The 24,723-nt window shown below is 41.4% G+C and overlaps 1 protein-coding gene across 5 annotated transcripts in view; it reads right to left on the bottom strand.

The window, feature by feature from the left end:
• Positions 1-21,865, bottom strand: part of mgaa (MAX dimerization protein MGA a) — a 44,575-nt gene extending 22,710 nt beyond the window's left edge. Inside the window, exons 1-15 of one of the 5 annotated variants that reach the window (XM_072699319.1) lie at positions 21,692-21,860; positions 20,430-20,643; positions 17,786-18,969; positions 10,881-11,718; positions 10,429-10,519; positions 10,201-10,305; positions 9,921-10,052; positions 9,216-9,329; positions 8,056-8,789; positions 3,015-3,324; positions 2,584-2,756; positions 2,297-2,416; positions 2,130-2,169; positions 1,348-1,814; positions 900-1,218 (exon numbers count right to left, since the gene is read on the bottom strand). In XM_072699319.1, coding sequence (XP_072555420.1) covers positions 900-1,218; positions 1,348-1,814; positions 2,130-2,169; positions 2,297-2,416; positions 2,584-2,756; positions 3,015-3,324; positions 8,056-8,789; positions 9,216-9,329; positions 9,921-10,052; positions 10,201-10,305; positions 10,429-10,519; positions 10,881-11,718; positions 17,786-18,897 — 4,555 coding nt within the window. In that variant the 5' untranslated portion in view covers positions 18,898-18,969; positions 20,430-20,643; positions 21,692-21,860. Of the gene's footprint in view, positions 1-899; positions 1,219-1,347; positions 1,815-2,129; positions 2,170-2,296; positions 2,417-2,583; positions 2,757-3,014; positions 3,325-8,055; positions 8,790-9,215; positions 9,330-9,920; positions 10,053-10,200; positions 10,306-10,428; positions 10,520-10,880; positions 11,719-17,785; positions 18,970-20,429; positions 20,644-21,596 lie in introns of all 5 variants that reach the window. The other 4 variants (XM_072699322.1, XM_072699320.1, XM_072699318.1 and 1 more) reach the window with 4 other exon arrangements.
• Between the last annotated feature and the right edge of the window lie 2,858 nt (positions 21,866-24,723).

Below are 24,723 nucleotides of genomic sequence, written 5' to 3'. Positions count from 1 at the left end.
AAAGACATAATAATAAATACCAGTAGACTGCTAAAAATATTGTACCAGTGTCATGCGGTAATGGCTACCCCTTATGTAATAACACTGCACTATATAATAACTCGCTGAAGTGTGAAGGCATCCATGTTGCTTATTACATGATACACGACTTATTACATTTTCGAAAGTACAACTCCTGCATTTTGGAATAACTATCGCAATATGTAATCACTTTTTACGAAACGTGGGGAAATTATATTATTGCGTTCAAGCTGTCAATTGCAAAATGCAGCAGGATATTTCAAAATATAGGTGCCATTACATAATGAAGTGAAAATGTTACATTTTGGTCCTTGTTACCTTGTTTCTCGTTACTCACTTTTTACCTTGTTACATGATACAAGCAGTGTTTCCTTAGGGACAGAATTGCTGGTTAAGTGTTAATGGTTAATTAACATCAGGAAAGATTCTAATTCGGTTGGTTTGTTTAAAAAAAAAAAAACTGCTCTATAACGTGGATCATGAAATACCATATATGCCATTTTTGCCACACCTGTAACACTTATCCTTTCCGTATCTTACAAATATATGGTGTCTCCACCCATCCATCCATCCACCCACCCATCCAAATACTTGAAATACTGCCTCATTAGTTCATAAAAGACTTTTACTTTGGTTATTAAACAAGTACATACAGGTTTATGATATAAATAATTGTGGTTTCAAGCAGATGTACTCAAACTTATGTTGGTACTGTATATAAAAATAGAAATATGTATGGTAGCGGAACCGGAGATTCATAAAAGCATTCCCGTTTCACCACAGACAGATTTTTATTAATAAAAGTGCATTTTAATTGAACAGATACAGTCTGAGAGGTATTCAGTGATCTGCCAATGCAGACTCTGGTCAGCACTTACCCAGGTTCTTGAGGACTGCAGCGACAGTGGGACTAGAGCCGATGCCGGTGACTGTGGTGGTGGTCGTCGTAGTGGTGCTGGTGGTGGTGCACAGGCTGTTTACTGGCAAGCGTGGCAGTTGTAGTGTATAACCGGCGTCCATGGAGCCACCCAGAGGCAGGTGGTTAGGAGACTTAGCGGTGCCTAAGGCCGTGCCGGACGGCTGGTGGTCTATAGGCCGCAGCCTGCCGGTGATGTAAGCAGCCAGCCTGTTTGCTGGATGTAGTGCTCCCATCTGACCAAGCTGTAGCTTGGCCTGTGGGTATGATTTACCGTTGACCTGTATAAACAGAAGTGATTCGGAACAGCAGGTGGTCAGGAGTCGTCGTCTTGCCTTATAGGAAACAGCTTAAGTGCAAGTAACAGAATAACAGTATCCAATCTAACATCTATTAGCAGGTCATGTTACCTTGATATGCCCTTGGGTAGAAACCCCTGGCTGCTTCTTGTTGGCAATGAGGAGACCAGCAGGAGAGACACGTGTAAGGAAAGGCAGAACTTTGTTTCTGGATGCACTGGTCCGCTCCTCACCCTCCCCTCTGCACCTCTCTTTACTTTTGGTCCTGCTGCTCAGTTCGGTGTAACAGTCCTCATCTTGAACCCCCCCTCCACCATCTTTGAGCAGGGATATGGACACCTTGTAGGTGACTGTGCTGTCCTGGCCCAGGGAGCTCTGGGAGACTGGCTTAACGAGGTAGGGACCAACGTGGAAGGCGTGGGACAGCCGGTTCTGGGCCATGCACTCGCAAATGACCCGAAGGACATGATTCCTGTCTGTCTTTTTCTCCCAGGGGCATTCGGACACAATCTCCAAGCGTTTCACAGGTTCTGACTGGAGTGTAGCCTGCTGGGTCTCACCTGGCTTCTGGTTCTTACCTGCAAAGCGAGACATCAGGTAACACTTTATGGGTCTTTCATGTTGATTAATTCCATCTGTACCTCATTTGCTTTCATTTATTATGTTTCATATGTGCAATTAACCATATCTACAGCTGGAACCCAAGAACCCAGATGGAGTTTGGGCTATTCATTTGGTTTTGTCATTTGCCAAGTTTGACTTCATGTTTGTGTGATGTTCAATCCATTCCATTCCTATCTTATGCACCATAAAAGAGCGCTTGTCACAAAGATTCTTGCAGTAATTTAAAGAATTAATTCAGCCTTCGTGAGTAGATGCTTAAAAGAACTTACCAGGTTTGCGGATCGAGATAGTGTTTTTGGAATCATCTTCCTGTTCAGACAAGAAGAGAAAATACTGTTGTTCAATAGCGCTCATAACTAAAAGGCACATTTTTTTTTTAAGGGAAGCATAAGTTTTACAGCAGAAACAAAATTAAGAGTCCTGCTGTGGGTGTTACCTTGAACTTCCATAGCACAGCAGCTGCCTGGGCTTCGGTTTTACTGAATGGGCGAACACGAGCACATGTCATCATGCTCTCAAAGTAGCGGTACACCGGATCTTTCTCCTCTTCCGGCACCTGCGCCATCGGAAGAGATCATGTGTTCAAGACTGACCCGGATTCCCACCAATACTTTGAGTGGCGTGGAAATTAATTTGAACGATAATACAATAGTGGTTTGATAGGGTAGCCCAATGAAAGCAAAGAAGGGCGGGGGAAGGGACTGAACGGCTTCACCTTCTTACCTCTTTGGATACAAGGTTGCTAGGTGACTCTTGGCGAATCACTACCTGGGACCAAGGGAAGGAGACTGGCGTTGGTGCATACAGGGGCTCTGGATCAATCTCCACCACCTTCGGGTTCCACAGGGTCTGCACGCGAGCCGCCGGCTCCGACTCCTGCTCAGGCTCGGATATAGCTATTGTGGGTGACACAGCATGACAAATGTTTTATTGAAATGGGTTTGATGATGTTCCAAAGCCTATGGTTTTCCCAGGTTTATATGCCTTATAAACAAAATTTTTTAAATGATTTTTTTTTTTATAATTTCAATGCCAGAAAACATGCATATTGAGATAGAGGTCAGTCTTCCCAAAGTATTCTCTAAAGGAGGTCAGAGTGTTCTAAAGTACTTTAGGAAGTATAACCTCTACTTGGTGTTGTTCAGGACACTCACTGTATGCCATCCTCTTTTTCTTCTTCTTCTTGGGCTTGGAGTGTACGTCCTCCTCAAGTGCATCGTAGAAGATGAGGTCACTTTGATCCTGTGTGTTCTTGGTTGGCGACGGTGGTGCCTTGACCAATACGACGCGGCGCTTTAGGCAGGTACAGCCAAACATGCATTCAGGCTTGCCGCAGTGGGTGAAGCGCCGGTGCTCTTGTGCCAGACTGCTACACACGCAGCCCAGGCGGCAAAAGTCAATGAGGCAGGGCGGAGCTCGCCGCTTGATCACCCTGTTGGCTGCTTTACTTCCCTTCAAAGTGCCCTGAGACAACAGGTCAGATGAGGGTTAGTCAACACCAGGTGCTTCATGAGCGTAGATCAAACTGTTAAAATCTCCCAGAATACACCTCCTCAACTGGCTCTACATTTTTCACTGTTTATGAGCGTGTGCCTGTGATGCCCAAAGCTTCCTGGGATGTGATCCAAGCCAACACAGTGAACCTGACGGATGTTACACTACTAAGTGCCATATTGTAAAATACAGCAACTCTTGAAGCACCATTTCATTGCCGATGTGTAGGCACAGCTGAGCATCTGGTGAGTTCAGATACCAGCTACGGTATTTATAAGAGAAACTCGAGACCATGTATGCGGTGATACACACACAGTATGATGAGAGATCAAAAAGTTCCAACTTTGAGTGATTATGTAGCAAAATAGTACAAAAAAAACTGACAGACTAAAATCAAATCAAATAAATATCTTGGTAGTTTCAGGTAAATGAAATAACCTTCAGTAATGGAAGAGGTCAGATGAGCCCTGCGATCAGTCAAAAGGAAGCTAATGAGAATCTATGACATGGTTAGAGAAATTAGAAGCAACGGGAGAATCAAAGCATTGACCAAAATTGTTTCCAATCCTGGAACACAATGACCTAGAAGACATTATTACACTATAATATAAAATAGATTAAGTTATACACAGAGGTATAACAGAACATTTCATTGTCCATATGAAGAATAACTGGACACAAAGTCAGACTCAGTTGTGAATATGGTGAAATTTACTGGTTCTGGATTGGAGTTAGGGATGCACCGATCCACATTTTTTCACTTCCGATCCGATTCCGATACCTGAATTTGGATATCTGCCGATACCGATACTATTCCGATACCAGAGCTCTATTTGCTTTAATATCACTATGATTATCATCATTATTGTTGATTTTATGAGGCTGTAATAAACTTCTCTACAAGCAAGTCTATGTGTGTCCCAGAAAGCAACTTGAGGTAAGTATGAGGTCAGAAAACAGCAGAAATCCCATCCTGAAAACAAATATGCAACTTTAAGGGTTTAAATGGATATTTATTTAAATTTCAAGACAGGATTACTAGATACTAGTGCAATTATTAATTATATCTGTAGTGTTGAACGTCGCGACGGAGGTTCCACCTCTCGGAACAACGGCTTTGCAAACATTGCACGTTGCCGTCTTACTTTGCGGCGTTTCGACCGTAAAATGTTTCCACACAGCGGACATGTTGTATGGCGCTCAATGCTAAACTGCTACCTGCAAACTGCAGAGGATTTCCTGAAAGGAGGCGTGTCATCTCTCTCAGTGTCTCATTGCAGCACAGACACGTCACCTAGCCCGGGATCACTTGTGAAGTCATTTCAGCAGACAGCATTGTAGACATAACTCTGGATCGGAAATTTCTCCAGGTTGGATCGGAAATTTCCGATCCGTTAATTAAGCTGGTATCGGAACCCGATACCGATACTGGATCGGATCGGCCCCATCCCTAATTGGAGTCAGACAAGGCTTGCATATTACCATACCAATTTAACTTCCATGCTAGGGGCGTAAATCCTCGGCCCCAGTGTTTCGATTAGATGACATATTTAGGGAATGATTCAATGCATCAGCAATCTTGATTTTCTATCATGGTTTCACTGAATCGATTATTCTATTAATTTTGATAACCTAAATTCAAAAATTTTAAACTTCTATTTTTTTCCCCCTGCCACTAAAATCCAAATTCCCTTGGACTGTACTTAAATATTCATACTGTCCAGCCAATACACTTAGGTAAATGGCATTTTAACAAAACCAATGCTATTCCAACACTTTGAAATCTTGGGGTTAAAAAAACTGACAAACATCTAATTTTATTATTTGAAATAATTATCACAAGTTATTTATTACATTAGATTGCGGGAATGCATATTTCATTTCCCCTACTGATTTTTCCTACAGTGCAAAGTCTGATCAACATGTACACCAAGAAAACTTTTCCATGTGCACCTCAGTAGTTCAAGATGCCTACTGACAGCACTGCGAAAATCAACATAGACATGTGGCCACTTTCTATGGGGGGAGGATGAAGGATTCCAGAAGATTATTGCTACCTTCAATGTTGGCTAAGTGCTACCATAGATAGCATTTGCAATGAAACAGACTGAGCAAAAGCATGAAGTCATTAAAAACAAGATCCATAGTCAACTCACTAAAAAGATCACATTTCCAATCATTTTGATACCTGCTCTTATTATTGTATACAGTGCATGTTATTGTATTTCTAGGTAATTCATTGCAGCTCTGGGATCCCCAATCTGGGATATTTCTTGACTGCACTGCTGATTGCTCCAAGGAGGCTAAAGCTGTCAATAACCTCTGTCTTTACAAACGAGAGGAGGCTATTCGCCCCATCAAGCTCGTTTGGGGAGAACTCAACTAATAGTTCATAGTTGTTAAAATCTTACCTAGCTCTGATTTAAAGGAACTGAGGGTTTTAACTTGCACTACACTAACAGGAAGACTATTCCATACTCTACATTTAAAATGTTCTCACTGTGTGTGTGCGGCCCGGACACTGGCCAAGACCCTGTTATAGGCTCAGCAAATGGAGTTAGACAAACTCTCCATTAAACGCTTAGAGCTTGAAGTAGAGTGAGATTTGCGGCTGAAGCAGTTGGAGACTGAAAGGCCAAAAGCCGTTTTGAATGCATCTATGACCCAAAACCTTCCTATATCTATCCCCGTAGTACCACCTGGCTCTGATCCTGCTGCCGTGCCAGTGCCTGTGATGGATGTCACCAAGAATGTCGCTCTTGTACCCACGTTTACAGAAACTAAAGTAGATTTGTATTTCTCTGCATTTGAACACCTGGCAACATCACTTTGGTGGCTGAGAGAGATCTGGGTTTTGTTGGTAAAATGCTGATGGGAAAAGCTCAGGAAGTGTGTGCTGCTCTGTCCCTATCAGACAGCTCTGACTATGACAAATTAAAAGCAGCTGTTTTGCAAACTTATGAACTGGTGCCAGAAGCATATAAACAGAAGTTCAGAGACTACAGGAAGACTTCAGCATGCACATTCATGGAGTTTGCTATGTGAAAAAAAAAAGATCGTAAGTAGTTGTCTGTCTGCAAAGTAAATGACTTTGAAGGATTAAAATCATTGATCATGATGCAGGAATTTAAAGATAGTCTTCTGGAATGCGTAGTAGTACATTTGAACGAACAAAAGGTTGAAACCCTTGAAGCAGCTTCTGTGTTCTGTGTGCTGATGAGTTTAACTACCATTTTCTCTTAAAAGTGTGGTTTTCAGGTATGACTAACCCTGCTGGGAACAGGTCCCACTAATGTTTTTATAGCTATGAATTAGGACATCAAAAGGGGGTCAGAACAAGAAATACTCTCAGGGAAGCCGACTCCAGAGCTCTCACTACACGTTTGGATCAGCATTGCTACAGAACTGTATTTAGGAGTGACCTGTCATTTTCTGGGAGATGACTGGGAAATTAAATCCTACAACATAATTATAATACCTCTCGAAGAGAGACACCCAGCAGCAAACACTCCAGAGTGGTGTGTCAAATAGGTTTCACATATCTCCTCGGAACATTAAAGGTATTGTCCGTTACATTATCGCAGCAAAGTGTTTGGGAGTTGCTTGAAGCATTGTTGAGCACTTTAAGAGTGACTGTGCAAGTTCTCGCTTGAACAGTGTACAATAATGGTGACCGGACTGCTTGAGCAGCACTGGCCCGTGATTACAGTACTTTAAGGATACAATATAGAGTATTTATATTTATGTGAAAATAGCTACTAAATTTTAAATAGAACAGATAGCTGACAGTATTACCTTAGACTTCTAGCCCTGATAAGAAAAAGTTACACATTGTAAATTAATCACCCACATTTTATGGGCTACCCAATTACCTGGTGATGATCTATAACATTTTTGGGAAATGCCCCTCTTTTGTAATGCAAAGTAGTGTTTTTTTGTTTTTCTAGTTACTGTAGCAATGGTCAAGACACTGAGGTAATTAACTAGCTAGCCATTTATGACTATTAATGACCCCCCCCCCCGGCATCCTACATTTCGGAAAATCACACACTAGCGCTGCTACTTCCTGTAGAACATGAGTGTGCAGCCTGGAATTAGGAGAATGGATTATAACCGATTCTGACGTTACAGACTGACGTATTCTAATCACTGCCTTCATAATCGATTCATCACAATGCGTGGATGCATCTTTACACCCTTATTGCATGCAAAACAAGTGAGAGAAGGTGGACCAGACTTTGGGAATGATATTCACTATGGATCAGGATTGGGGGGCAGGAGGAACTTTGGTGAAAACACAGACTTACAAATGTCTTACTTGATGAAGAACCCACAAGCCCGAAACTTTCACATGAAGCACAAATGACCATAAACTGTTCTTATATTGGGCATATTGTGAGCTGATCCAAGTCTGTGGAAAAGTCCACAATGCTTAGAAAAGAGGAAGGGGGTTGACCAGGAATGAGATGGATGGAGTCAACAACAAACAAGCTTTTTGAAATGCTGAAGACCCAGACTGAGGACAGCTTTCTGGAGAAATGCAACCTACATATTTGCTGGGAGTTGATACTGACTAGACAACACCTAATATTAAACGTTCTGCAACTACTGCACCCAGCATGCACTGAACAGAAGACGGATATTCCACACAGAAATACCAATAAAGCTTGTGTGAAGTACAGGAGCTGGGCGATCGTGTACCTGAGCCGTGAGAAGTGCAGCCAGAGCGATGGCCGCCCTGTCTTCCGTAACGCAGGTGCGTTCCTTTCCCTCCCACACGGCCCCGTCCTCCAAGTCCATCAATTTGAGCAGCATCTTGGAGAGGCCAGGGCTGCGCCCAGTCAGGCCAGGGGAGCCCTGGTTGACAAGGTTGGAGTCCTGCAATACGTTCACTTTGTCAGGGAGGGCGCCAGGGCTGGCCTTGGACTGGGCCATGGGGGGGGCCGCGAGATGGGCTGCTTCGGGTGCTGGCTTTCCCGCAGAAGACCGTGCACTCTTTCCCACTTTGGCCTTCATGGATTTTGTGCGACTCGAAGTGGAGATGGCCTGATTCACATTACTGGGAGAGGTCATTGTACTGGTCTGTGAACCAGACACAGCCGTGGCCTTTGATTTGCTCTCACTAGAGGAATATTTGTGCCTTGCTGGTGTTCTGGCTCTCTGAGACATCCTGGGATTCTTGGGTGCGGTAACGGACTTGAATGGGAACCTAGAAGCCACCGGCCTGGGGATCTGCTTCTTTAGCACACTGTCCAGGGTGCGAACATAGCTGGTGCTCTTGGTAGGCAACTGGTAGACTACAGGAGATTCTGCACTCTGAGAAAAGTTGGCAGCCCGCTCGTCTATCAGCTTGCCCTCATTCGCCAGGTACTCATCCAGCATGTCGCTGCAGAAGGCCGAACGATTCTTTAGGGCTGAGTCTGACCCCACGACACCTGCATGATAGAGGGGGGGGGGAGGGGAAAAAAAAAAAAAAAAAAAAAAAACTATGAAATGCCATTCGATTCCCTGTAATGTCATGCAAGGATTAGTTCAGTGTTTCCCAAAAATAAAATACAGCACTGGCATGTAATTTACATCTAGTCCAAGTTAAAATTTCCTTACTTTAATATCAGCATTTGTAAAATGATATATTAACTTAGAATCAAATAATATTGGTCTTGTTTTACGTCTATTTACAAGCAGGCCATCACAATAAGGGTAATGGGTTATTTCTAGTGCAAGACAGGCATGGTGTCCTTCTCTTCAATTAAATAAAAAAATGTGCATATTGGTATTGGCTAAAATGAGATTGAAAATATTGGCAAAAATCTAATATCATGCATCCCTGGTAATAAAACTGCAGGACAGCATAATGCCACCTTCAGGCTTGGAAGACGACACTTCGGGGGTGATGCTAAACTTGTCCCTCCAACCTTTGATCTTTGTATAATCTGTTGTTTTCCCAGTCCTGGACACAAAAGGGAACAATCCATCTGCAAGAGCAAAGGAAAGTTTTTTTTTTTGTGAAATCGATTTAAAAACAAACATGAATTGCAGAGTTTTCTGTGATTATTTGCAAAATCGCACCTAACATTATAACTTCCAATGATAAATATTATACACTGAATCCCTGAAGTAGTGTACAATTAACACAAACGGGAGCACATGGGTCATTCTCAAACATTACTGTAACTATTTTCTCTGATTTTTTAAATTAGTTTTTGGAACAGACTCCAATAATACAACTTTCTTGTTTAAACCATCAATTCTGCCTTGGGATTAGTTAATCAGTTTTGTTATAGTACCATTTACTTCTGTCATAAGTATTTCTTCCAGTTCAGGGAAAGAGTTCAGAGAGGAGGAAAAATGACAAAATAAAATTAGCAAAAATATACAGCTAATCATACAAATGGGTTACATGTAATAAAGTCTTTAAAATTTTTACTGTATCTAGTTTTGTGTTCTTTAATTTTGGATACCTCTGTGTGTTTGTGTTTGTGTGTGTGTGTGTGTGTTTGTGTGTGTGTGTGTGTGTGTGTGTGAAACAAAACAAAATCACTGTTAAGGATGAATTTTCTCCTCACCTGGAGAAGAGGTGGGCAAAGCAGAGACCCCATCTTCCTGAGGACAGAAGGGAGGTGGCAAAGGCAAGCACACACCTAAATACTGCAGGTCGATAGGCAGAGTTTGGTCCAGCAAGTTCAACTTCAGCCCAACTACACAAACAAGAGGAGAGTAACAAAACATCAGCATTAATTACTATCGAAGGGTTGAGAAAAAAAAAAATTAAATCACCGTTCCTATCATGCACCCACAAGCAATCTTAAGAATCAAGACAATCGTTCTCTGTGACATTATATATACCTTCCTGCAGGACAGGGTGGATCACCTGTCTGTGTTTCATGCGCTTCAGATCAAGCAGCAGTGCCGGTTCGAGACGGGTAATCTTCTCTTGTATAGTTTCAGACTCTTCACAAGGATGGGTTTGGGGCAGGAAAGAGGGATGAGAAGAGATCAGTAACAAACCCAGTACATGGTTTGGAATACACAATATAGTCCATTCAAGACAAATGGCTGAGCTGCTCTCCATACCGTAATCTGCTGGAGATTCCTGGCCTTTTGGAGGATGTGGTGGAGCCTCTCTATTCACGGAGTGGTCCCCAAGATGAATATCTAATGCTTCCTATGGTGATGACAGGAAAGCAATGAAGATAAGCTGTTCTGTATGCTTACACAATATCAGGCGTCATGAAATCAATGTTGGCTGTTGACTTCTGGTAACCACAAGTATATTTAAGGGGAAAAGATGTGTTAAAAGAAATAAACAAACATACGACGACCCCCACCCCCCCAAAAAAAAAAAAATCCCTACATAATTCACTGGCAAATAAAAATCAAGTGTGAATTCAGTGAAGTAGAGGGTATACCTGTTGTCTATATAATGCTATTTTTAAAAAATTGCGCAAAACCAAAAAAGCACAATGAATAATAGCAACCCTCTTTTTTAGGCTTTCATCAGGCATGCATACAATCCTCTGCGATACCTTGGAAGTGAATGACACGAACAGCAGGCCCTCCACATCCTCCAGGTTTGGCTGCATGTTGACATCTGTGGGACCACTCCCCACCTCTGGTCGCCTGACAAACTTGCCGTGCCTTCGGTACCTCGCTCCAAATTTCCGCTTCTTCTTCACCAGTGATGACTGAGAGTCAGCCTGGACCTCGCCCAAGGGTTCGGAGGTCGATGGAATGGATGCTGTCTCCAGATTCTCCTGAGAGTCTCCAGGCTCCTCCGATGACTCAGGGACGGGAGCGGAAGGGTTAGCCACATTTGGCATAGGTTCTGAGTCCGGTGGCAAAGGAGGTGAGACACGAGGCAGTAGCGTAGGAGTCACTGTCGAGGGGGAAATGTCTGTCTTTTTGGGTTTGGATCTTGCTATCAAATTCCGCCCCCTGAGGAACTGGGCGAGCTGTGGTAAAGGAATGATTTCATGCAGATTAGCAGGCAGCACACTCTTCTGGCCGGATCTGCCAGAGGTGCCAGTCTCTGAAGCGCCCTTCGTAGAGCCCAAGGACAGGGTGGAATCCCGAGCGGAAGTGTCGGTACTCTGAACAGAGACCTCTTCAGCCACCACAGGCCTGCAGTTTCCTGGTCCCTCCGCCTGTACGTCAGTCTGTTCAGCAGAACTGTCCAACTTTGACTTTCGAGGAACTGCATTGTCACTAAAAACTTCCACTTCCTCCTCCTCCTCTTTAACAATGATCCCGGCACTCTCAGGTTGCTCTGAAGTGCCATTTCTATCCTTCTTCTCCGGGACACCCCTCCTCAGCTTTGGCCTCACCGCCCGCACGGCCTCAGCGACCCGAGCACGTTTTCTCCGGCTAAAAAGTCAATGTGAAACAAAACGTTTTCTCAAAAAAAAGTTAAGGCAAGTCAATTAAAAAAGCAGTGCAGCGTGTACTAAGTGACATTTATGGAAATATGACTTTGGGAATTTTGCAATGAAAAAACTTCCCCAGATCTTCCCTGTCCCATCAGGTTCAAGCAGGAGACTCACACTTCATTCTGAAATTAATTAGAAATTTCATGACCAGCGGAGAATTATGAATAAAGTATTGAACACTTAGGCACTATGATACAGTCATAAAACTGGATCTATGGTGGGGGGTAGAATTTCTGAATTTAAGTTCTGAGTATTGTGACACTGTTGATAACTTCATGACCATCAAAAAATACATTTCACCAAGTCTGATAATTACCCAAAGTCACATTATTGTCCATGGAAAAGTAGTGAATGATCAATGATTATTAAATTGGTGCATTTACTGAACTACATCTCCAAGTGGGTACCCACATAGAAATGACAAGTTAGAGGAGGAACGAGATTGGGACTGCATGAGATTCATACGGATGATGCATATAGAAAATATTTCAGGAATGTAATATCGTGGAAGAGAATAAGAGGGTCTTTATTTGTGCTTATATTACGTAGTGCTGGGCAGTATATCGGTTCATCCAGTATACCGGTTTCAATTTCCCATGCGGTATGAATTTTTCATATACCATCATGATTGAATAGACAGGATATTATATGATATTGCTTGCTGCTAGACGTGTTATGGATCACTGTGCAGAGTTTATTGAGAGGGGACCCGTTACGTGCGTACCCTTCTTACTAAGTTATAACTTAATACAATTTTCCATAGTATTTATAGCTACTGCTTCAGTCTGTGCCTGAAAATTTGTATTATATGTAATGTAATTAGATCAGCCAATAAATGCATATTGATGAAGCAAAATACCTTAATCAATCATTGAAATGAGTAATCGGTTAGTCTGATGAATCAGTTACCAAATAACACTTATTAGGTATCAGCTATCAGCTGTTAAATTTAGCTTGAGGTTGTTTCATGCTAACAGTCAAGACAACAAAGCTGAATACTTTATTCAAAAATGCACTCTTAATGAACATCCATTCATTTTTAAAAATACAATATCCATTTGTCCTGTTAAAATTTAAAAAGAAGGATAAGCTAAGTAGAAGCAATTAAATACACCAAAACTACATCAGTTTTCTCTAAATCAGGTAAACCAAAACAATCCATGTAAATTTAAATTTTTACAGAAAAAGACAGAAATGTGCATTCTCTGCTTTGTGCATTCTGCTGTCCGTCTACATTCTGTTGCAACTAAAATTTTACAATCACAGATCTGTATTGAAATGGAGGAAAGTCAATATGCTGTTTAAAGCAAAATTATGGAAACGCGTGCACATGCATATGCTGAATTAGTCCACACCACTGAAACACACACACAAACACACACACATTTGCCTTTGCATTAGCCTATACAGTATACATGATGACATCAGAATAACAGTATAGGCTAATACAAAGCAGATTCTCTCACGCTGCGATGAAAAATATCATAGATTGATGAAGATATCATTTATGGGAGTCAGGGAGTCCCTATCAATATGCAGGAGAATCCTGGAACTTCCAGGAGAGGTATGATGTCTTGTTGACAATGTCCACGTTACTATTTGCATGAGCCGAGACTTAAAACTCATGATAATACTAAACACATTTAGCGGAATGTCAAGATGCTAGATTGACTGACTTAAAACAGCTACTGTGACCACTTTACACATAATGATCGAGATGACGGGAGAATGCTACAACTCCAGCAACTCTCATGATTTTGTCCTACAATGGACATTTTTTTGCGACAGTGAAATCGCTTGAAAAGTCATTAGGTGTAATGCTGGCATTATCCACATCCATTAACAATTCAAGAGAATATGCATTTCAAAACAGAAAATGTTACAGCTCATAACATGAAGTAGAATGGTTTTTAATATTAACATTAGCTAACTTACTGAGATAAGTCCTATTAATCTAGCGAGCTGACGTGCTTCCTCTTCAGATGCTCGAGCATAGCAGATGTGTTCCCAGGTCAGCTTTACAAATTGGGCAACTGACAACCTTTATTTTTTCGGAGTTTAGCGTGAAATGCTCCCAACACTTATTTGATTTCAAAGCTACCATCACGCTTTGGTTAACTCCTTTCTAGTGAGTGGTATCAAAACATTGAATTAGCGCAAGAAACATGTTGGCAACTAATTTGGTAGTTTTGTGGATTTTTAAGCTGATTAATCATTGCACCTCAACACAGTAATAATTATAAAAATCATGCCGGTAAAGCAAACATGTTCTTACCAAGCTAAATACAGTGGTACCTCGGTTCTCGAACTTAATCCGTTCCGGACTCGAATCCTAAAAAGTTTGAGTTCTGATCTTATTTTTTCCCATAAGAAATAATTGGTTCCCAGCCCCCCAAAATTACACCTAAATATGTTTTTCCAATATGTTTTTTTAGCATTTAAACACAAAATGAACAGGATAAAACAAAAAGAGCATTTTTTTTAATGGCTTCCAAAATGATAAAGATCTTATCCCAACATTACCCCTGTCCTGCCCCGGTCCTTCCGTGTGCCACGCCCCCTCGTTAACCCCATGTGGAATCCCTGTGTGATCAGCAATTTCTGGTTGTTGTCATTAGTCCTCTGTATCAAGTCCGCGTTTCAGTATGTTTCCCCGGTCCGGTCACTGGGTGCGTTCGACTTGCTTACAGCGCTGGCTTAAAGCAACGCATTCTGATCCTGACGCAATGCATTACGGTTAAACAAAAAGAGCTGTTTTGGTTAACGAAACAGAAATGCACAGAGCCATCACACGATTACTTGAATAAATTCGATTACTCGATCATTTGAAACTATCAAAGTTGTCCTTCTCAATTACTCTGCAATATGACGGAAGGGAGATGGCGAATAGCGGACAAAGGTGAAAATAATGAGCAAAATCCATCAGTTGCGTGGATGCACTTCACATTAAAAGTGAATGAAAATGTAGTCATCTATCAGTATCGCAATGCAGAAAAATATCACCACAGTATGAATGCAAGCAAATATATCTTAAAGATGACTTTCGGGTTTGACAGACTCAGCCAATAATGTTAGGTTAGCCACTGATATGTCCCATTTAGCCACTCAGAGTAGGGCTAGCCCGTCTTTGTCATCACTTTTATCAATTGACAACCCTAATTTAATTCAGTTAATTTTTTTTTATTATTTTATTCTTAAGACTAAAGCTTGTTATAATGCATATTTAAATTTCAAACCAATCACAAAATTTATTTAGAATAATCACAAAGGATGAATATTTCAGTTCTAACAATGTAGTAGGTCATGAATGGCAGTACAAAAAATGTTTCTTGCAATCATATAGGTTTATGTGGTTGCCCCATAATGCACTGCGCAATGATGTTACACGATAATTTTTTTTACTTTCTACGATTCCTCAGTCAAACTATTTGCTGCTAAAACAAAAGTTAGCCCTGCCACTTAACCACATCATCTTACATAATACGGTATAAATTAAACATATGTTGTTTTGTGAGCATAGTGTTTTGAGTAGGGCTGAACGATATTTGATGTTTGTGATATTTAACAGTTGAAAATGAACTACATAGTGAACTATATACCAATGAAGTCTGCCACATAAGTTTGTGGTATTGCCATTAATAGCACCAGACACAAAGCACTGACGAAAAATCATTCCCTTTTGCTCAATAGTTTCTATGAAATACAAAACATTTCCAGACATCAGAAAATGAGTCTTTTTGTGACCAGTTCTTGCTTGCCTTTCTCCACTGCGCTCATTTTTAATTTCCCACAAATGTGCCACATTGTCCATGAACAGTAAGCACGAAAATTATTATGATCATTACAGAGTGCATGCAGAGCTCATAAAGCGATAAACTTTAGACTGATTTTTTTGTAACATATACTATAATTTTGAAAAGGAAGAATTGTTAAAACCGCAAAGCTTGCTAAAATTTGTTATCCGTGACTGACCAAAAAATGCCATGAAATGCCATGTCAATATTAACATCACGCATTGTAGAAGCCAGTCAGGGGGGCACAGTGGCACAGTGGGTAGCGCTGCTGCTGCCGCTGTGTGCGGAGTCCGCATGTTCACCCCTTGTGGGTGAGGCTTTTTGGCTGGTTCCCCGTTTTCCTTCCACTTTCCAGAAACACGCAACTTAAGTGAATTGGACAGTCTTAAATTAACCGTATCCGTGACCTCGCAGTGGTTGGTTTATTCGTGCTTTGTGGCAAATGCAATACATCCATTATATTATAAATTAAAAATGATTTGATGAATCAACAGATTAAAGTCGGTACATTACACGATTATTGATGCAATCGATAGTGATAGCCCAAAAAATGTTTTAAATGCTTGATTTAATACCATCTATGGGTAATTATTTTAACTCCTTTTAAACTTAAAAATGTCAAGTGAAAAACATTTTACATATAGGAATATAAAAACAGTTGTGTGATGGAAATGAGTGACTGAACTCATCTGCCAATAACATTTAATGAAATGTGCAGTGGTGAGCCACACAGTCTCACACTGCCTGGGATGGGGGGGGGGGGGGTGGTGTGTGACTCCCAATACCAGGCTCTGCATGTGTAAAGTTTGCATGCAGGTCAGGCTGGCTCAAAAATATTCAGTCAGGAGAAGTGCAGCATCTAAATTACCCGAAGTGTGTGACTGTGCATGTATGTCCTGTGATAGACTGACATCCTGTCCAGGATGCACCCAGCCTGGAACCCTGCACTTCCTGAAACAGACTCTAAGCACATCATGGCACTGGAATGGATAAACAGAATTTAAATTACACAAAATTAATCTTCCTAAATATTACATTTAAAAATACATTTAAATGCTAACTGAATAGCAAAAGATGTTTCATTTATAATTAGCTAACTGTGCTAACAATTAAAAATGTACAGAGAACAGATCAGGGAGCGAGGGTTGAACGCTTCATGACAGTCACAAAAAAAGATAGTATTGAGAAAAAAAAATCAATAACCAGAATGTCACTGTCCAGTCTGGTACAGCAAGACAGGTGAAAATCTGAATGTGAAACTCCTCTATACTATTATTTATATAAAAAACCACTAATGCTAAAACTTACAGAAATACAATATCATCTGTAGAACAGTACCAATTTCCCAGGGGCGAGTTTGCCGTTTCTAGAGAAAAGCTCAAAAGAGCCATTCAGGCCCCCCCACCGCCTCTGTCCTGCTCCCCCTAATTATTCAAATATTAAATTAAATTTTATAGCCAGAGAGTATAATCAGAAGCTGGTAGCTGGCTAGCTGGTTAGCAGAACATGCTGTTTCACCATCTCCTAAACATAGAATGTGTTAATTTAATACATAGTGTGGTGACTGTTTGTGACCAAGAGGGGGCCCCACGCAAATGCATGGTTTAAGTGGTGAAAAACACCGCCTGTGTGTCCTCCTTATCACACACTGTCTTTGTGCTTTTGCATCCTGGTCAGGGTCACAGAGGGCTTCAAGTCTATCCCAGGCAGCACAAGGAACACCATAGACAGGGTGCCTGTCCATCCCAGGGCACAAACAGACGCACACCGACACAATCATACTCTACAGGCAGGCTGAAGACACAAAGGCATCTTCAACCTGAGAGCTGCTTCTACACAGAAAATCTCTGGAGCTGCACGTGTGATGCAAGACTATATCAACAGGGGAAAGGATAGCAGCACTCATTGTCAGAAACAAGGTGAAATTCCTTGTGGTGCCTCAATGAACATGTAGAAAAAATGCTTTTTAAAATTTATCCTATTTCGAAAAAGAGTTCTGCAAGCTACTCATTGGCTCCCTGTAAGTCGCTAATAGTTTACAGGTGAAGCATTTGTTACTACTTAATTATGATAATTATACATCATTGGACTGTGGGAAAAACATGCAAAGATGCAGCGAGAGGTGGGACTTAAATCCATAACCGTAGATGAGAGAGGCAACACCCAGACTTCGGGGAGACTGTCACACCAAGAAATACATTATTTACTCACCTGTGGTCTTTGTCTGCAAATGCTGCTTTAGGTGGAGATATGCCATTATCAAGCATCTCAGTGCCAAACTCCGTTGAAGGGAATAGCTCCTTATCCATGACAAAAGAATCATAGGCATCACTATTGTCCAAGTGCTGCTGGTTCACCTTGATAGTCTGCTGTTCTTCACTGCCAAACGTGGGCCTATAGAGCTCCAAACACATTTCAGAAGAGTCAGGCTTTGGCCGGCTACATGACCCTTCGTCACGAAAGCCTTTGGCAAACGGGTTGTAGTCTATCTTCAGCTGAGTGATACGCAGGTTTTGATAGGCTGTTACAGCAAAGAACTCAGTCTGGGGAAAAGTGAAGGTCAATACGTTGGGACCATTCAACCGGATGACTTCTGTGGCTTTGTCAGCGGGCACCACATGCAGCCGGGGCAGGTAACGATGCATGGAGTGCAAGATGACGTGGCCCTCCTGGTCCAGCGTGTTATTGGTCAACTTCAGCTTGTAAAAGGACACGGGGTTCTGCATCCAATAGTGGCCGGAGGAGGGGGAGTCTGGGTGAATGAACACGCGACCCAACACATGAGGCTCAGCCTTGCCATTGGTTTCCCACTGCCGCCCATTCCACTTGTAGCGGTGGTTGTCCATGGGGGTGATGTCCATCACCAGGATGTACCTCTGGAAGGGTTCCATGCCAGAAATTCGAAATCGACAGTAGGGAAACATTCGGCGGCCCTGCTTTGTGAGGATCATCTCTGTCCTACAGCGATAGAACTCATTCCACATGTTGTTGTTGTCCAGAGTGACCCTTACACCCTTACAGACAGTTTCCGGTGGCAGGTTCTCCGGATGTGGATCAGCCATGGTGGAACATATGTCCGACTGTAGGCTGGGAGCACAAGCAGATTGACCTGCCGCTGGCGTGGCCTGGGTAGATGTCGTTGCCATGTTGGCTTCCTGGTTGGTCACCAGGATGCCCTGGTCCTGCCCTCCTTCGCTAGCGTGCCCCGGTTTGAGGATAACGAAGAAGGCCAGGGGTGTGGCAGCGGAGGTGGGTGTGGTTACAGGGGTAGCTGCTCCCTCTTCCTTGAGCACCATTAGAGCCTGACTCTCAGTAGCAGCCATGACAGAAATGCCGTGACCTTTGGGGGGAGTCAAGCTGTTTAGCTTGTGCCGCCAGTTTGCTTAGTCATCATGCTGAAGAGAGAACCAGAAGGACATTAAATGGGCATCCATGTTGACCCCTTACAAGACATATAGTAAGAACTGCATAAGTGTGTGTGTCTGCACATTTCTTGAACAGACTTGTATGTGAAGTGTAGGCAACTGCAGATTAACTATTATATATACTGACTGTATTTGAAACCTGTCAAGAAAACAAAACCATAATACTTGTCATTGTTTTAATTGAGTTAAAATAGCATAGCAATGTTGCATGAGAATTACTTTTGCAAGACTAGAAGGAAAAAACATCTAGCAATAACTAAAAACAAGACGAGTTTCATACAAATGCTCACAGCATTCGATAAATTGTGCAAATCAGCGATAATCCTTCCATTCTTGGATATCACAATGTTATGTTTTCTGGTGGATCAGCCAAAAAAAGATTTAATGATTTAACAGACAGGCATGCTCCGCCCCAAACTGATGCATGAGCATCATTATATCCAATCGGTCTTTAAAATAAACTACAACTAGTTTTTAGGGTACTATTCAGGCCTACAAAATCAAAAGGTTAAATTCCCATAGGCAGCATGGTAGCTAAAAACATGGACCTTTAACCGAAAGACTCAAGTCCACAGAGGGGTGCAGCTTAAATTAATAATTCCAGTTAAATATATTTAAAAAGACAGACAGAAAGTTAGTTCTACCTTAGCAAGAAAATTGTGAACTACTATTGAATCCCCCCCCCCCCCAAAAAAAGAGGTTTGGCTTGTTTCAAATGAACTAAAGAGTCATTTAATGCCAGATGGGCTGTTATGATACAATATAATGTGTTTTATACACAAGATATGATAGTTTCATATAAGAAATAATGTAGAGTAAGTACTACAAAATAAAAACTAAATGTACCTTGTACACCATACAGGACAAGTATAAAGACTGAAAGAATTCAGTCCTTTTAACTAGACTGAAGAATGCCTTTTGTCAGTCATGCCATTTCCAAATCAAGTGATTTTCCATCATACACGGAGGCAAATATTTCAAGATGACATGCCAGTAGTAATTTAAATATATTCATAGAAGTCTCAGATAGCCGACACGTATACTAAAAGGTAAATATTCATAATATCTAAGTATATTAAAAATCACTTTTATAATTAGTATTTCAATTGAAGTTTTATAATTTCAAAGACCATGCAGTCTTCATGAAGTTTCAAAAGATACCACAGTATCATTGGTTATGAGGCTATATGGACAAAAAAAAAAAAAACCTAACTCATGATAAATGTACTGCATTATGGACTGGATGCTGCTCTAACAACAGATGGAGCCAAATGCTCCGCACCTCAATGTGTGGGATTATGTATACTATTTTGTGTAACTCAAGATACAAATCCAAAAAATCATTGCTAACTTGGTATTTTCACCATGACATCACAGCCCATTTTAGATTCCATCTGCTATAGATGATCCAACTTGCACTCGTTTCCTACCTTTCTACTGCAAACCTCTAAGAGGACGAACAGCCAGAAGCATCTCGCATCCTCACTGCGACTAAGTGAATGTAAGATTAATCTCTTTGAACTACTCCTTGTTTTGCCACATAATTGCATGGAAGAGCGCCGCATCCGGTTCACTTCATTCCAGAAGCAGCAAACACAACAAGCCTGTGGGGGACTTTTATGCAGCTGCTCGTCAGGATATTCCCTGTGAAAAATGTCACTCATCAACCATTTAGACCAACATGACACAGATGGAATGAAGAGTCAGATTGACATCACTAGCCAAACCTTTCCAGAGAACGCACACACTAAACTCTGGGGTGAGGCATACCTGGGTAAAGAATATTGGGCGTTTATGGGAAGAAATTTTAATCAAGTTAATGCAAACTTTAAATTATGCTGCATGTTTTGAATTATGCCAATTCATAAAAGTTATAAAAAACTTAATTTTTATAAACAAGCACATTTTAAAAAATTATTTTAAAGTCAACAATTAAAATAATGAATACAATAAAAATAATTATCGATCGTCAATAATAATGCGGGGCAATTTACCTAGCTAAACGTTCGCGCTGATGTAATCCATGATAAGCCACGCCCCCTATGATCCGCTAAATAGAACTGCTTGGTGCAGAAAAGGCTTATCAGTATATTTCAACATCTTTTTTAGACATGCAAATTTCATTACAGAATATGAAATTAATTATTTTAATTTCAAGTAAATTATTTTTATTGTGTTTCATTAAAATTACTCTTATGTGACTGGGAGACCACTGAAAGAACGTATAACCAGTAACGGTATCCAAACCCTGCAGTGATAAACGAGACCGCGATCCATTTGTCCAGTTAGCTTGCGGCGTTGCTTGTAGCCTCGCCACTTCCTGTGTTTTCGACGCGTTTCTGTTGTGGTGCTAAATTTCTCAACTTAACCCTACGGCACATGGACAGCAAACGGCTGCAGAAAACTTTAAAGTCTTCGCATCCGTCGAAGACAACAGGGGCCTCGAATGCTCCTCGACATCGGGGAGCAACTCGTGACTGAAGGCCTCCGTGTTAAACTTGGCACCGACTTCCCTGCCAATCCTAGCGCGTGCACAACGCCACCGGCCCTAATGGCGCGCGATTCCCGGGCCGACACGATGGGAACAGAAGACTAACCTCGGGTTTTTTAAGCACCTGAACACTTCGAGCGTGGCCACGGCCATTCTCCCATCGCGCGAGCGCTTTTCGGTTTCCTTAGTTGAGCCCTTTACCTTTTTTCCTAATCCTGCAAAGACGGGGAAGAAAACTGGACGTCGTTTCTCGAAACCTTCGTCTCCTCGTCCTTTCTCTTTCCCCCCTAACAAACATTACCCCGTGCGTCTCACCCAGCTGGAGATAACATGCGTGCTCCGAGGAGTGACGTCACGGCCCCCGCGGTGGCACGCTCACGTTCTACAGCGCAGACTCCTTCCCGACTCTCCTCACCGTGCCATTAAGTGCGCGACTCGGGCAACTGCGCGAGGGAAGTGTTGGCGCAAATGCGGCTGCAGAGCTCAAAAAGCTTCCTTTCGAAAGCGGCTAGTGCGAGATGAACGTGTGTTTATGATAGGAAACGTGAACAGATTTGTCGAAAGATTAGTGGGTGGCAAGATTTTATCGTGTTGCTTCTCACGGTGGCGACATCGAGGAGCGCTGTTATGAGGCTGCAGTGCTGTTATGTACTACTATTACGGTACTGCTAACTGCTAGAGGCAGGATGATGCCCCACGCCATTTGTGTATCCCACGACGACCGGACTGCAATAATATAAGGCAGCATGTTTCTTTCTGTCTGTATTTGGTTGATTAAATTTGATTACCGCAGATGTCCTGTATCGTTCATTTAAAACTTTTCGTTAAGAAAATGGGAAAGATTGCAAGGCTTTTGCACATTTGGATGTGTATAACAGATATACCAATTTACTGTAGGGGATATGTTATATAATTTAGGCTTTCTTGTTTTTTTGTTCATTTCTTTATACTTATCCAAAAATGACGTTTTACTGATACAGTTGTCTTCCAACCAGTATACATATTTACATTTCAGATTTAATTTATTCCATAGAGCAAAAAATAAAATTGTGGGCATTATATGAATGCAGTATATTTGCATTTTGGAATAATTTATAAAACATGATCCATTGCACTGTTAGAATTTTAAGGGAATTTTGTGTTTAGGCTTAATCATATGAATCAAAGAATTTACCCATTGTGGGATTAATAAAGTCTAATCTAATCTAATATGTGTTTAACATTTAAGATACATTCATCTCTACAGAAGTGTAAATCTATGGTTACCTAACTAAAGTGTATTTAAGACATAAAACCCAAAGTGACTCCATACATCTTGCTTACCAGCTTCTTCAGTATGGGGTTTATCACAGGGCACAAGGCATCACCTGGTACACACTCGCAAACCTCACATTTAGGAATTTTGAAACACTAATATTCACCAAAACTGCATATCTGTGGACCATGGGACAAAAGCAGAGTTCCTGCCTGGAGCAAACTCACACGAACACAGAAAGAACATGCAAATCCCATGTGCAGAGCAAAACCATGATAAGGAATAAACCTCACAGCTCTGGCGGTCTGATGCAATGGTGCAACCCACTTTACCACTATGCCAGGGTTCTACAAATCTGGACCTCGATTCCAAATCCAGGCCTCGTTTTCAGTTCTCCCAGGTAGTTAGTTTAATAATTACTGATTCTGATTGGTCAGAGCCTTCACACCTGACTGACAGGTAAAGGAAGGCTGGAAAACCAGCAGTGCTCGGACCTCGAGGACCGTGATTTGAATAACCCTGCACTATGCCATCCCTTCATTCAGAACTATTTCTTAATAAACACAGCCCGAGGCCCCCCCTTTACATCTTACAGCTGTGTTAAATGACTGTTTTCCAAATACAACTATTTTCAAAATGCTGTGGTTAAGATATTACAGATTATAAGAAGCCTTGGTAAGAACTTGGTTCAGTAAGTTACTTCATTCATGTTCAATAACAGCTTAATTAGGCTCAAGGCATAATGTCCACGGCAGGGTACACTCAGGGGAATGTTTGATCTGTCATGTCATAGGAAACCACAAGGAGAATGTGAAAGGTCTCTATGCACAAGTTGGACTTCAGACCAATACTAGACATGGAAGACAACCCCATCACACACACACACACACACACACACACACACACACACACAAATTAAGTCCATATGAATAAAAATAAAAGCAACAATGGTAATAAATCCAAATCAACTTAATCGTGTAGAAATCCTTATTAGACGAAATTTCTGTCTTTTCATGATTTCACAAATATGTAACAGTATTATCATATAAACTTTAATAATCTTTAATAAAACTAGCAGAAATTGATAATTATGTAATTTATTATGAAATCTGATTCGCTGGAAAAGTTTAAAGTTGGTTACACATTTGTTCACAATCTGAGATGTTTTTCACTCTTTCAAGTCACGCGTTTAACAAGGGGTATCCCTTTTATTGCGCAGAATTAGGCTGATCGCAAATGGCCTGGTAATCCTCAAGCAATGCAGTTTTAATACATCACTTGAATCAGCTACACGAATGGGACTACACTTCCGGAACACTACAGAAGCAGTATTCCTGCAAGGCAGCAATGAATAAAACGTATAATTAAAGAATTAATATTTATTTCATTTAGAAACTGCCTTCTGAAGATATTAAATTGTTGTGCAGTAGTGTCAAGTTTTCTATTAAAAGATAACCCTTTACATACCGTTGTGAAAAAACTTCTACTATGAAAACTGTATAACTAACTGTTTTAAACCATTTTCTCCCGAACACTCATTTGAACTACTTTCTAATGTTACCGCATGTAACTAGCGCACGAATAAGATGATGGATGGGAGTTTGATTAGTCAGCTGTTATTGGTCAATCCGCCATCACGTGTTACCGGCACGTTGTGAAGGAAAAATGGTCGTGGTTACCTGTCCCCAGCGTTTGCTTAACGGTTATAATATGTCGGGAATTGGACGGCGTAATGTCGCTGGCCTGAAATATAAGACCTGGTAACACAGTAAACCTACATCTAATGGCTGGTCCTTTAACTATGCTTACGCCTAATTCTTCGTCGTGGCAAAGTCGCGTTAAATAATGGAAGTAGGACATCCATGGCGAAGGTCTGCAGCTTCTTTTCGAAAGCTTCATGTGATCTAGTGCGACAGTCATAGGCCCAGTAAAATTAAACGTGGAGAAATACCAGACATGCGCGCCAGTTTGTCTAATA

Source organism: Paramormyrops kingsleyae, chromosome 14, assembly GCF_048594095.1.
Source record: "Paramormyrops kingsleyae isolate MSU_618 chromosome 14, PKINGS_0.4, whole genome shotgun sequence".
NCBI lineage: Eukaryota > Metazoa > Chordata > Actinopteri > Osteoglossiformes > Mormyridae > Paramormyrops > Paramormyrops kingsleyae.
The sequence above is the reverse complement of the archived record's forward strand: the minus strand, read 5'-3'. Positions and strand labels throughout refer to the sequence as shown.